Source organism: Porites lutea, chromosome 1, assembly GCF_958299795.1.
Source record: "Porites lutea chromosome 1, jaPorLute2.1, whole genome shotgun sequence".
NCBI classification, from domain to species: Eukaryota; Metazoa; Cnidaria; class Anthozoa; order Scleractinia; family Poritidae; genus Porites; species Porites lutea.
In genome coordinates, this window is record NC_133201.1 from 47495763 (window position 1) to 47509027 (window position 13265).

Consider the following 13265-nt stretch of genomic DNA (forward strand, 5'->3'; position numbering starts at 1 on the left):
TGAAATTTTGGCAGCGCTTTAAAAAGCGGTTTAAAAAATGCTTTTGGCGATGGATTCCCACGGCAGAAGTATTTTGCAGAGGAAATGGAAGCGATTTGGACCAGCAGCTTTAAAATAAGATGAAAATTGCTGTATTAAAACATTTGTGATGCATCTGCGATGTGCTTCTGCCCCCTGCCCCACAATGATCGTATACCTGACGACCGTGCGGTACGGGGTTCGAGCCCTAACAGTGAATTTTTTTCTTTCTTATTCGCCCTCTTTTTTCTTGGCTTTTTGTTTTTCTTTTGATTCTTAATTTAATTTTCTACAGCACGGTTGGGAGTCTTACCAAATTTAAGAACAGTCTTTCAGTGATTAGTACGATGGTTAACTTGGGGTCTGGATCGTCCAGGCGGTAAACTTGACGAGAAGATGAGCATTTGCTCTTGTACTCGCCAAGGTCACGGGGGATATACCAATTCTAGCTGGCTGGAAAGTGATCTGAAAGTGAGAAAATGTGATGCTATGCTATTCTTTGAGAACCTGTATGAGCCGAAAGCGGATGTGATTTTGACCATTGGCTTCAAAATAGCCATGAAATGCGTTTACATTGTTTTTCTACTGTCAATAGCCCGGTTTTTTCCCTGTCAATGACTCGAAAAACTTTGAGCGGCGTTTGCCGACGGAATTTTAAATGGCAAAGGCATCAAATAACGTGAAGTCACGAGAAGCCGATAGTGCCGAGTTCGAATCCTGTTAGGTGCCCTTCCTTTTTCCTTCTGTCTTTCTTTTGTCTCGTTTTTGCTTTGTTTTGTTTTGTTTGCGTATTTGCTTTGTTGTTGTTGTTTTTTTAAATATATACCTAAATAACTGTTATTTAATAAAGTGCAATGAACAGCAAGCAAAATTTATGGATAAACAATCTGAATTTCTATCGTCTCCTATGATTTACTGTGGGAAAACCAGATTTGATAACCATTTGATTATTTTCTAAACAACGTACCCACGAGTACTAGTTGACGATAGTCTTCCTAAGATTGATCGTATTGCGAGACAATTAAAAGTCCGTAACTTTTCACTTCCCGCGAGTTTCACAATGGCGGACTATCATCTTACTCGTTCACGTTTTGGCGTTAACTACAGTTGTTCATTTCTCCCTCTACATTGTATACATTCATTTTTTACTGCAATAAATTCTACAAAACTAAAACTTTACAGTAGCCACATGCAGTCACAGAATGCCTTTTATTAATGTTGTAATAAAGGTAATTTTCTTGAAAAGGAGGTACTATCCATATTTCTTTTTCCAACTTGGCACAACTGACAGCCATGAATAGGGGATTGAAAAACTGCTACAATAAGATGGGTTCACCGTGTTTGTTTTCGCCCCGCGTGCCCTTAATTCTATTGTTTTTTTCCAAGTTGCGCGTAAAATGTTGGAACCTTAATTCATACCGTGACCACTTTTAAACGTTTAATGTGTTTAATGTCTTGGGACTTCTGGGTGGAAGGTCAGATGTCAAGACTGATCAAAGGCAATAATAATTTCAACACGAAATGAAATCATCTACGTGAACCTGGGTTACCGTTACCTCTTACCGTTTTGCGACTTCACCAACTTTAATGATCGTTGGCAACACTGACAACTATTTTGTGAAAAATATATTTTGTAACGTTTTGTTAGTTTCACAAGAGTATGTATATTAGGTTGCATAATACTGCTGAAGTATTTAAGGCGTGTTTGTAAGGAGTCTCAAGGGGCTAGTACACTATTTAAGATTTGTTAAGTTATGCAAGAGCCATTCGAGGCATCTTTTTCAACCCTAGTTTTTTATGCCATGTCGGGTCCTGAAACAGCGAGCGTTCCTCAAGCGTCTTTGGAAACTAACAACACCGGAGACTCTGCTCAACCGAGTGCTCTTTCCTCGGATACGTCCTTATCAAACGCTGAAACTTTGCAGTTATTTTCCCAGCTTTTGGACGTCAAATTTGATCAAAAGTTCGCTGCCTTTAAGCGCGATCTCGAGGACAAAGAAGCTGCCACACAATCGCAGCTTAAGAAGCTGAAAACCGAATCGAAAGCGTCAAATTCCTTTACTTTCAAGGGCAACAAAGTACAGTACGAACTTAACATCTCTTTGCACGACTTAGTGGACGGTGCCATTAAGAACGTCTCAAAAGGGAACCTTTCAGCAGCGATTTCCGAACTTGAATCGGTAAAGACACTTATTACAAAACGAAACAAGCTTATTCGCTTTGCGGATAAGAGTCCTGCGGGCTGGACAGCCGTTGAAGAGTACGAATCAGATGAGTTGGCGGAGGATTCTGAGGATGAAAAGAGGCTTCGTTCAGCAGAAAGACGGGCATTGGCCAAGATCCGCGAGAAGAAGCGTAGGAATTCGTCTGTCCGACCTAGCTATACAAGTACCCGTCAGCCATCGAGTGAAGCTTCTTCTGTTCGTTCTTCCAATACTCTTCCTGTTAATCAGCAGCTTTTTCGTGGGCAGTCCTTTCGCGAGCGTCGACCTCAACCTTCGGACAAGTGCTTCAGTTGCGGACAGAGAGGTCATTGGGCAAATTCAACTTCCTGCCCCAGCCGCCTTAGAGGAACCGTTGCAGTCCCTTCAAGTAGCAAGGCCGCAAACTGACGACAAACGCAATGTTGCATTACAGAGATTAGGGAAAGATGAGTATAATTTACTGAATTTGGTTACATGTTTAAATGACTTTGACCCAGTGGAACTTGTCGAGAACTCTGTTGATGCGTCTGATTTATCTAGTGATGTAATAAGTCCCGAATATCAGGAGGGAGTTCCTATCGTTAAAGTTAAAGGTAGTCTTAAGCGCAATATAGCTTTTTGGGAGCATATAGGTGCTTCTCGTTTCATTCGCGATACCATTGTATATGGGTATAAGATCCCCTTTATTTACACTCCACCCGCAGCTAGCTTTGGCAATAATCGATCTGCCATTCAGCATAGTGAATTTGTGGAACAAGCTATTTCTGATCTTCTTATAGCAGGCTCAGTGGTTGAATGTGGGTGTGACCCTACTGTGGTTAACCCCCTATCCGTTTCCATTCAGGCTAATGGTAAGAAAAGGCTCATATTAGACTTACGTTATCCGAATCAATTTGTTAAGAAATCCAAGATTAAATTCGAGGACGCGAAAACCATGCTTTATTCCTTTATCGATTGTTCTCAGAATTGGCTATTTTCCTTTGATATCAAATCTGGTTATCATCATATTGACATTTTTCCCCCAGACCAAGAGTTTTTAGGCTTTTCCTGGTCTAAGGATGGGGTTATTCGATTTTATAAATTTACTGTTTTGCCATTCGGTATTTCTACCGGGCCGTATATTTTCACAAAAGTTCTGAGGCCCTTAATACGTTATTGGCGTCTCCAGGCAATTAGAATTGTTGTTTATTTGGATGATGGCCTAGGCGTATGTCCTACATTTCCTGACTGTTATTCCCAGTCTATGGCCGTGAAATCAGAATTGTCCCAAGCGGGCTTTGTAGCTAATAGTGTTAAAAGCATATGGGTTCCAGTTCAGTCTCTCAGATGGTTGGGCTATCAATGGGATTTGAAGCTTAATTTGTTATCTATTCCTGTGGAAAAAATCAACAGGCTACTAGCGAGTATTGACATTGTGCTCCTTCAAAGTAGATTACCAGCCAGGCAATTGGCCTCTGTCACCGGAAGTATTATTTCTAATATGCTTGTTTTTGGCAATGTGTGCAAACTGATGACCAAAAACCTACACAGGGCTCTCGATCGCAGGCATGGGTGGGATTCCTGTGTTGATTTAGACCCATGCGCTCGCAAAGAGTTAGAGTTTTGGAAGAATAACGTTTCTAACCTGAATTCTAGGTCGTTTCTCAATACTGTTCGTAAGCCATCTCGCATTGTCTATTCAGATGCCAGTGCTACTGGCTGTGCTGCCTTTATTGCAACTGATGATACGCCTGTCTCGCATATTAACTGGGATTCATTACAGATGAGCCAGAGCTCTACCTGGAGAGAACTTCACTGCGTCAGTTTTGCTCTGAAAAGTTTTGCACACCTTCTCTCAGGCTGCGATGTTAAGTGGTTTACTGACAACCAAGCAGTTCCTTCGATTGTTCATTCTGGTAGTATGAAGGAGCATTTGCATATCTTGGCGCTCGAAATATTTCAGACCGCCAAAGATAATAAGGTTGACATTGAGGTTGAGTGGATACCTCGTACTCAGAATGAGAGAGCAGATTATTTGAGTAAGATTGTTGATTATGATGACTGGACAGTCAAAGATTGCTATTTTCATGCTGTTACCTCTGTTTGGGGCCCCTGCTCAGTAGACTGTTTTGCTAGCTACAAAAATCGCAAGGTTCCCAGGTTCTATTCCAAATACTTTAATCCAGATTCCTTGGGTGTCGATTCGCTCGCCTTTAGTTGGGTCGGCGAAACATGTTGGCTTGTGCCACCTATTTCGCTAGTTAAGAAGGTCGTCCTTCATGTCTGTTTGTGTCATTGTCGGGGAATTTTGGTAGTTCCTTATTGGCCGTCAGCCCATTACTGGCCCCTTTTGGTGGAACGCGGGGGTGTTTTCAAGTCATTTGTTGCAGATTGTCTCTACGTTGAGAATGGTAAGGATGTTTTTCTCCATGGGGGGAACAAGAGTTCCCTTTTTGGATCAGAGAATTTTAGTACCCCAGTGCTTTTTCTGTTGCTCGACGGGGCGGTACCGGAATCTGTATAGATTGCTGTGGAGTTGTATGCCGCTTGGCGGCTAGGCCGCTGGGCCGCTGGACCACTAGGCCACTGGGCCAGTTTACGACGAACGCACTAGTTTTTGCCAGTACATGAAGATTGTCCGTTTTTACGCCACTGGCTGTCTGTGTGTGACCCATTTTGGCTGGTTGACTTTTTTCTCTTTGAGGCTTCTTGTTTTCACTTAACTTGCTCAATCGTTTGCTCATAATTATTTTTCTTTCTTATTATGTTTATGTTTCTACAAGGTAGACGTGCGTTTGCTTTGAAGATTGCTCATCTAAAGGATCCAGAGCTTCGTAAGTTAGCAGCCGATCTTCCCTTGCGTACCATTGAAGCGAAGGCTCCTTCGACGACGGACCGTTACTCAAGAGCTTTTCAGAAATTCAGGGAATGGTCTTCACCTTATAACGAGGTCGTTTGCCTGCCATCGGACGAGATATCAGTTGCTCTTTACTTAGAGTCCCTGATTCAGGGTGGTTCTCCTTATTCTTCCCTTGAGTCTGCTTGCTATGGTATTAATTGGGCGCATAATTTGTATGGTTTTCAAAGTCCTTGCGATTCCAAATTGGTTAAGAACGTGCTCGAGGCAGCTAAAAGAGGTTTTGCGAAACCTGTTTCTAAAAAAGAACCCGTTACCCCCGCTATGATTTTAGATATTTGTAATAGGTTTGCCGGTCCTAATGCTAATCTTTCTGATCTTCGTTTAGCAACCATTTGCGTAACCGCGTATACCGCTTTTCTCCGCTGTAATGAGTTAGCTAGCCTACGCTGTTGCGATGTTAGTTTTTGCGATTCTTTTGTCAAGATTTACGTTTACAAAAGTAAAACGGATGTTTATAGGGATGGTGCCTACGTCTTGTTGGCAAAAACAGGGTACGTTTCTTGCCCCTTCAATCTGCTTCGCAGATATGTTTCGGCTGCTAATTTAGATTTGTCGTCTTCGTTACCCTTTTTTCGCTCTTTGTATTTTCATAAGGCAACCTCTACTTATAGTTTGCGTAGTACGGGTATGAGTTACTCTAGAACGAGAGAAATAGTTTTTACAAGCGTTTGTTGAATTAGGTTATCCGAAGAATTTATTTGGTTTACATAGTTTAAGGGCGGGAGGTGCTTCCGCGGCCGCTAACGCAGGCGTTAGCGATCGGCTTTTTAAGCGTCATGGAAGGTGGAAAACGGATCAAGCTAAAGACGGTTATGTTAAGGACAAACTAGATTCTCTTCTCTCAGTGTCTAAAAGTTTACATATTTAGCTTGCCATTTCTCTTTCTTTATTTTCGAACGCGGGCATCAATAAACGAGATGCCCGCTCCTATTCTGTGTTTTGTGATTATTTAGATTAGTTACAAAATATTTTATAATCGTTTCAGTGTGATTAGAATATAAATATATTTTGTAACGTTTTGTTAGTTTCACAAGAGTATGTATATTAGGTTGCATAATACTGCTGAAGTATTTAAGGCGTGTTTGTAAGGAGTCTCAAGGGGCTAGTACACTATTTAAGATTTGTTAAGTTATGCAAGAGCCATTCGAGGCATCTTTTTCAACCCTAGTTTTTTATTTTATTTACGGTTGTAATTTTCTCTGAGTTTGTAAAACTAATCATGAAATGCTGTTTTTGTAACGTTTTGCGCTCGCTTGATCAATAAACGAGATGCCCGCTCCTATTCTGTGTTTTGTGATTATTTAGATTAGTTACAAAATATTTTATAATCGTTTCAGTGTGATTAGAATATAACTTCTTTTTGAAAGAGTTGCTTTAAAGAATAACCGAGTGGACTGGTTTGGAGTGTTACTAAGAACAGATGACATTGACCTGGCAGTAGAGCAATAAGAAATAAGTTTGAGATCAAATGGTTTTATAAATATAAGTTTATTAGCGATGCAAATTGATAATGTTGTTTTAATAGAATAGCCTTCAACAACGCGCGATATGGCAGCTCTCTCCAGGTCTCGCCTGGTTGGCTCAATGTCCTTGTAAAGAACAAAAGAATAAACAACAGAACCAAAACCAATTGCACCAAAACCACATACAGCTGCCCTGCTCACACTTAGCTTCAATATCATACCAGTCTAAACGATCCAAGTCCAGAAGTGGATCGTTCTGATTGCAATCTTAGATTGGTTTAGTCCTTAATGGAACAAAAATCACATTTCGGATCGCAAAATCCTCATCGGTCAAAAGGAATGCAACCTGTAAAGCGCCATGAATATTACTTTGATTGTAATCCTGAATACTGATTTTGTCCCGCCAAAAACGAGTGCGCGCTAGACAAAAATGTATCAAGTACACATTGACGAGATTTCCCTATATTGTTCAGATTCTGGTTTTGGCTTTTGATTTTTTTTACCATATTTTTAAAATAGGGGCACCATTGCTTTGTTTTTTCATTGTCTGTTTTTCAGTGTAAACACCTTAAACTTAAGAATCAAAACCTTTTTACACACAAAGTCAGGAATATGACAAATAAGTAAGCAAACAGTCTGGCCAAGATTTAGGTCTGTGCTGTTTTTTGCGCGAGATAAATTTTCGGAGAATCATTTCACTTACTGGCCAAATTTTGCAGATATTAGTGTCCATCCGAGGGGCAGCAGCATGTCATTGAAATTTGTTATAAAAGCGAGAAGTGTTCATTCAAGAATTGATAAAAAAATACAAAACTTATTTTAATCAAGCGGGGCTCAGGTAGCTTTCTCAGCAGACTTGTTAGTGTAGTGTGACAAAACTGCTTTCTAACATTCGAATGTACTTTGTCACAAAACACTGTCCCATCATACTGACAACCTCTAAAGAGACAAATGATCAAATGTTCTGAAATGAAAGTACAGTCTCAGTAGGATTGATTTGCGGACTGCCTTTGTTTAAAACTGTGATTTTCTTCACATTAAATCAAGAATCAAGGATTTTTACCGAGGAAAAGATAACCTTAGCCAATGCATTGCTACTAAACGTTCTAAAATAATTATGATTTTCACTAACTAAAGATAACTGAATAAATCTTAAGTCTTTTCCCGCAACAAAGAAAGCCTTATTTTAGTAGAATTCACTGGGAACTGGAGCTATCATTGCTCACGTATTAAAAAATATTACACATTAAAAACAATTGGCAGTGTTCAGAATTTAATACTTTCAAAAATAAATGTTTTACAATTTGAAAGAGTAGGGCCAACATGCGCCTAAGTTTAACCTCATAAGTTGCTTGATAGCGGAGCTCTCGCGCGCGAAGCGCGGCAGCGGAGCACCATTGGTAAGAAAATGAAGTAATCTACCCATCCGAGAAAATTTGGTAATCACGTGACCGTGCACCGACCGACCGAGTGACCGTCCGTTCTCATCACAGGCATACCAATGTAAAATAACTTAATCAACAGGTGCAACTCGAAGATATTTTGGCGGGAAATCGCATAGCCACCGGCGTCTTGTAAAGCAGAGACAGCTAAAGAGTCAATAAAGACGAAAACGGAAAGCGGAAATTGTTTCTGTATCCGTGTTGTCTAAAGTATTTAGCTTAGACAGGAGAGGATAAAGGGGACAGAGGAGGCATCCCCGATACACACCCTATTCCATAGGTAATTCGTCTCGAGTTATTTTTAGAATCGGGATAAAGTTACCTCGCGCGCTGCGTGGATGTTGCGTGGAGGTTTCGCATGACTAAACAACGAAAGCGTAAAGAGATCGAGAGCAAACCTGAATATTGAAGCGAAATGAGTCGGCACTCACCTGGGAAAAGGGAATCGCTGGACTCTTTGACAACCCGTGAAATCAGTTTAACTCGAAGTTGTCGTAACCTCAGTGCTTCCGGTCTATTGAAACCGGTCGTTTGTACAATAAAGGAAGTGGGACGCCAAGTGTTATTTTTGTTGAATAATAAAAGACTAATAAAAGAATAAATATCAAACCAGAAATTGGTCTCTTCAAACTGTAAATTATAAATGATCCTGAGAGAATATTCAGTGTGTTAAGGATTTCCCTGCTGTACTGTTAGCTCGATACAAGAGAGGAAGGGCGATTTTTTTTTAATTTCCGTTTCGCCGACATAGCTTTAGAAGAAATCTCTGCAGTCGTTTTCGTCGACAAAACGAATAGCAATATCGCTCTCCGCGTCTTCCACCATTTTGTTCTGCGTCAATTCATGAAGGACGCGTGGCTCTGAGCGTGGGTCATCCACGCGGAACACATTCGCGCTATGTGATTGGCTGTTGTCTAATCCCCCTAGGGATCTGTGGTCTTAAAAATAACTCGAAACGAATTATCTATGGAATAGGGTGTGTATGGGGGATGCCTTCTCTGTCCCCTTTATCCTCTCTTGGCTTTGATTAATTGCCATGTCCTCAAATTTGGAATACAGAGCAAGAGAAAGACAGAGAAAGAGAGAAAGTAGGCGGCAGGCCAGCGAAGCTCAACGAGAAAAAGGGCGACAGAGATTTAGATCGAGAGATAACAAACAAAGGAGACATTTTTTTGAAAATGAACAAATGATCGTCGCAGTGAACGCAATTTATGCAATTACGTAAAGAAGACTGAAAAAAATTCAGGACTTCAAAGGGGTTTGAACCCGTGACCTGGCGATGCCGGTGCGATGCTCTACCAACTGAGCTATGAAGCCACTGACGTTGGGAGAAGGTCAACTGTGGGTTCATATGTTCCCGTGAAAGAAATGAGTGTTAATGACATATGAAATAAATCATATATGAACTGCGGAAATGAAATGAAATGAAAATGAAGAAATGATCGTCGCAGTGAACGCAATTTATGCAATTGCGTAAAGAAGCCTTTTGTTGGAAGAACGACATGAAAATTTTGTAGCGGCAGTGACAAAGGGAGAAATGCAAGCGGCCACCAACCTAAGGGTGCGTTCACACTTGGTTCCCAGGCACTGGTGCCCGAGCACGATACTCGCTGGGCACTAATGTGAACACACCTTTTCTTAAGTACCCGCGCTAGAATTCGGGCACAGTTCCGGTGCCCGAGTACAAGGTAGAGACCTCGTACTCGGGCACTAAAGTGGGCACCGGGTCCCTGTGTGCACGTGTTTTCCGTTGGTTCCGAGGAGTTTTACCCACAGTCAACGTCTTCGCTCCTTCTGCAAAAATAATGTCGGCTGACGGAGCAAAGTGGACGAAAGATAACTTGGGTGCCCAGAGTGTGGACAAAACACCATTTTGTACCATGCCCGGGAGCTAGTCAGGTGCCCTGGCACTAAATGTGAACGCACCCTAAGAAGTTTCTGGAAGTTTCACGTTGTAGTCGTGCAAAATAACGGCAAAGAAATGTACCAAAAAAGTGTGCTGCACGTGCAAAGTTGCTTTTTTCGCTAATTACACTTGTTGTTGTTTTTCACCGTCCCCCTGCGTTGCCCGTTTAGTATTACACGAAATATATATTTTGTTTCGCTTCGCTTTTAGCCCTGGCTAAATTTATTTATGATCACTCATAGTATTTATAGTATTTTAGATTATATAGTTTTAACAGTTTTTAAGTGCATTATGTAAATAATGAATGATTTTTTAATAACATTATGTAAATCGTTAGTTTTTAGTTAGTATGACGGATGTAGAGCTACCGTGTGGAAATACTGTCAATAAATCGTTACTGTTATTATTATTATTATTATTATTATTAAAGAACAACCGAACCGACTTTCTAAACAATGTTTGGAAGAAGGAAAATTACTTTAAAGACGTTTTTCCAAGTGTTTATTTCTTTCTTTCCTATATAGCTAGGAAAAAAGTAAAAGTAAACCGGAACCATTCAGTTTTAGGTTGGCGACCTATACTAAATCAAAACAACAGATTTAAAACTGTATTTGAATCAGCAAAGATCATACTTAGCCGGAAATCTAGTATACCATTTCACTCACCCAATGAGCTCGGAGGGGGTGCTACCAGCCTATGACTTGTTAAATTGCCTGTCTTCTCACCTATATCCTAATTTATGTGAAAGATATGATTATTTCAATTCGTTACTAACAAATCAAGCAGAGCATAGTCTCCTTTTTTTCTAGAGAAGGAAAGGTTCTGCTGAAAAGGTAATAGAATAACATCTGCAAACATTTTGCTAAGAAACGCTGTAACTTCGAAAATAGACAAGTGGAATCCAATTTAACGTATTTCGTACAGTTTATTGTCACTGTAAAATTCATCTAACAACCTTCTTTTACTTAACGGATAAAATTGAATTCTCTTACGATTATTTTATTACAAAATTAAATTACTTCGCTAAGAAACGCTCAGACTTTTAAAAACAATGTAAATTTAAAAAACAGGGCATTCGATGCAGAAACCCTTTGTTGTCGAAATTCGTCCAGTCTTTACTCTTATAACGGGAAAGATAAAAAAAAGAAAGGACGAATTTAATTACATGGATGAGTTTTTGATTACTTAGAATTCTGATAACATCAAACAAGACGTTGAACTGTCTATCTTGCTCCGTTTTAAAATGAGTCAGTTCACTTGTTATAGGTAGGAAAACCTTTCACTTCAGAAAACAGGGGCAAAACAAATTTGCCAGGGAGTTGAATTTGAAGAATTAACATTTAAATAACCAAGAACATCCCTTTTCAAGTAAACACAAGTACTTTTCTCAGTAGAACCTAATTCGGTTCAAAAATGAACGTGTTTTGGCAGAAATTTTGGAACGTTCATCTCATCACCTCCTTTTACTTTAAAAAGGCACGGAATGGGATTAAGAAGATGAATCTAAACTTTCGTAATATTTTTTTACAAAAAGATCCAATAACATCTCAGTAAGGAGTAATTTTCTTAAGAAACTCTTGGTTTTTTAAAACCATAAATGCTTTGCAAAAATAAAAATACGTTACTATCTTGATAAACGGTTCCGTTCAGGGGTTCGATTTTGAAATAGGTAAATTGCAGTAATTGGATTATAAGGTATCGTTTAAGCCCTCAAGGTTCAAAACGGGTTTCCGCAAAACGAGGACAGAATACCTGTTAATAAAAGGGGAACTGAGATTGAGGAAGGAGCTAGCAGAGGGACGGCGGGAAACAGAGAAATTAAAACAAAAAAACAAACAAAGAATGGTTAATAGGATTGGAGGTTTTGTTCCTTTTTTTCATTTTCCCGTTCCCAGTTTTAATAATGTCCACTGCTTTTTCCTTAGACGGCCACGCGATGCGCCGTGGACTGAGAAAGAAAAATTCATCTCCGTGTGTTTATTTTCACCTCCTTCAAACAACGCCGCATAAGAAAATTTCACGTCGTGGTCGTGTAGGGACGGCCGAAAGAAATGTGCCAAAAAGCGTGCTACACATGCAAAATTTGTTGTTTAACTTTTTAAACTTTAATCCTTTTTACGTTGTTTTTGCTGCCATCGCCGTCATCGTGGCTAAACTGCCGCTCAGTTTTATCGATGTGTGTATTTCGCTGTTGGGAATACGAATACGTTTTTAGTATTGCGAAATGATCCGAATACCCTCAATTTAATAAATCCGGAATCCTGAATCTGAAACATTTATGAATCCGCTAGTGCAACCGTAGCGCCCACGCCAACAATCTAGTGGTATCTCAGACTTTTATTTGCAAACGAGTGATTCTTTTACCGCTATTTGCCACATAATTTTTGACCGACGAAGCATTATAAGTTGATGTACTCGTGCCGCACTTCGTCTAGTGTGAAGACAAGCCGAAGTGAAAACAACGCGTTTAATCCTTATGCTATCCAGTTTTTCTATTTGCGCTTTTCCGCCGTTTCTCTACATATTTATATCATTGAAGATTCGGTCCAAAAAAGAATCACGTCTCTTTCCTGGAAGCCGACATTCGGGTGTAAAAAGAAAAATTATTAATAAACAGTCCGTCGTTATGAATGAAGCTAAACTGTGTTCTTAAAATTAGTTATCTTTTATCTACCTTATCCTTCGCTTTTTTTTTCATTATTCACTTTTGTCTCTTATTTTATTACTATTTTTTACCTTCGACTTTTTCAGGTGCGTACCGTGCGCACATGTGGCTACGGCCCTGTGATCACTTTCAATACTTGTCGAAGATGGGTGGGGAGGCATTCAGGTTAACTTGGCTCGCGATCGAATCCCAACTGTCAATTTACAATTTCTTAAACTCGTCAAGGTTGTTCACATCTCCCTACTACTAAAGGTAGATTTTGTGCAGGTTTTCGTGTATATTAGCTACCACCCGTATGTATTCATATGCATCCTTCGGTTTCTCGGATTTATCTGTGTCACTTGTATGTATTCGTACTTTACCCTTATGTATCCGTATGTTACTTGTAGGTCCTCGTATCCGTGTGTTACTCGTATCTTACCCATAGAGTGGTTTTCGTTTGAGTGTCGTAAAACCAAAACCAAAGTAATTACTCTGGCCAATCACATAGGACACAGACAATACATTGAACCAATCAAAACTCGAAGTAATTACATGTGGCTGACGCAAAGCGCGGGAAAATGCATGCGAGCGCGTCACAATTGGCTTTGGTTTTACTTCTGATTGGATGAAAAGGTGGCGCGAATCTTTTAAGCCAATCGCATCGTGTAGAAAGTGCAAAACCAATT

General features: G+C 40.0%; 2 protein-coding genes across 2 annotated transcripts; both read left to right on the forward strand.

Moving 5' to 3' along the window:
- Positions 1-1643: 1643 nt before the first annotated feature.
- On the forward strand, positions 1644-5210 carry LOC140953081 (uncharacterized). Its single transcript, XM_073402580.1, has 2 exons — positions 1644-2668; positions 4982-5210. Exon 1 carries the CDS (start codon positions 1773-1775, stop codon positions 2628-2630), a length of 858 nt encoding a protein of 285 aa, XP_073258681.1. The 5' UTR covers positions 1644-1772; the 3' UTR covers positions 2631-2668; positions 4982-5210.
- LOC140931168 (uncharacterized) lies at positions 3466-5989 on the forward strand. The gene is made up of 3 exons (XM_073380926.1): positions 3466-4612; positions 4985-5485; positions 5787-5989. Exons 1-3 carry the CDS (start codon positions 3466-3468, stop codon positions 5987-5989), a joined length of 1851 nt encoding a protein of 616 aa, XP_073237027.1.
- The last annotated feature ends 7276 nt before the right edge of the window (positions 5990-13265 follow it).

What these genes read in the sequence shown, in the direction of transcription:
- LOC140953081 (XM_073402580.1), top strand. Translation starts at nt 1,773, where the DNA reads ATGCAAGAGCCATTCGAGGCATCTTTTTCAACCCTAGTTTTTTATGCC.
- LOC140931168 (XM_073380926.1), top strand. Translation starts at nt 3,466, where the DNA reads ATGGCCGTGAAATCAGAATTGTCCCAAGCGGGCTTTGTAGCTAATAGT. An exon ending in TTGTCTCTACGTTGAGAATG is followed by an intron (nt 4,613 to 4,984) that starts GTAAGGATGTTT and finishes TGTTTCTACAAG; the next exon opens with GTAGACGTGCGTTTGCTTTG. An exon ending in GTATACCGCTTTTCTCCGCT is followed by an intron (nt 5,486 to 5,786) that starts GTAATGAGTTAG and finishes AGTTTTTACAAG; the next exon opens with CGTTTGTTGAATTAGGTTAT.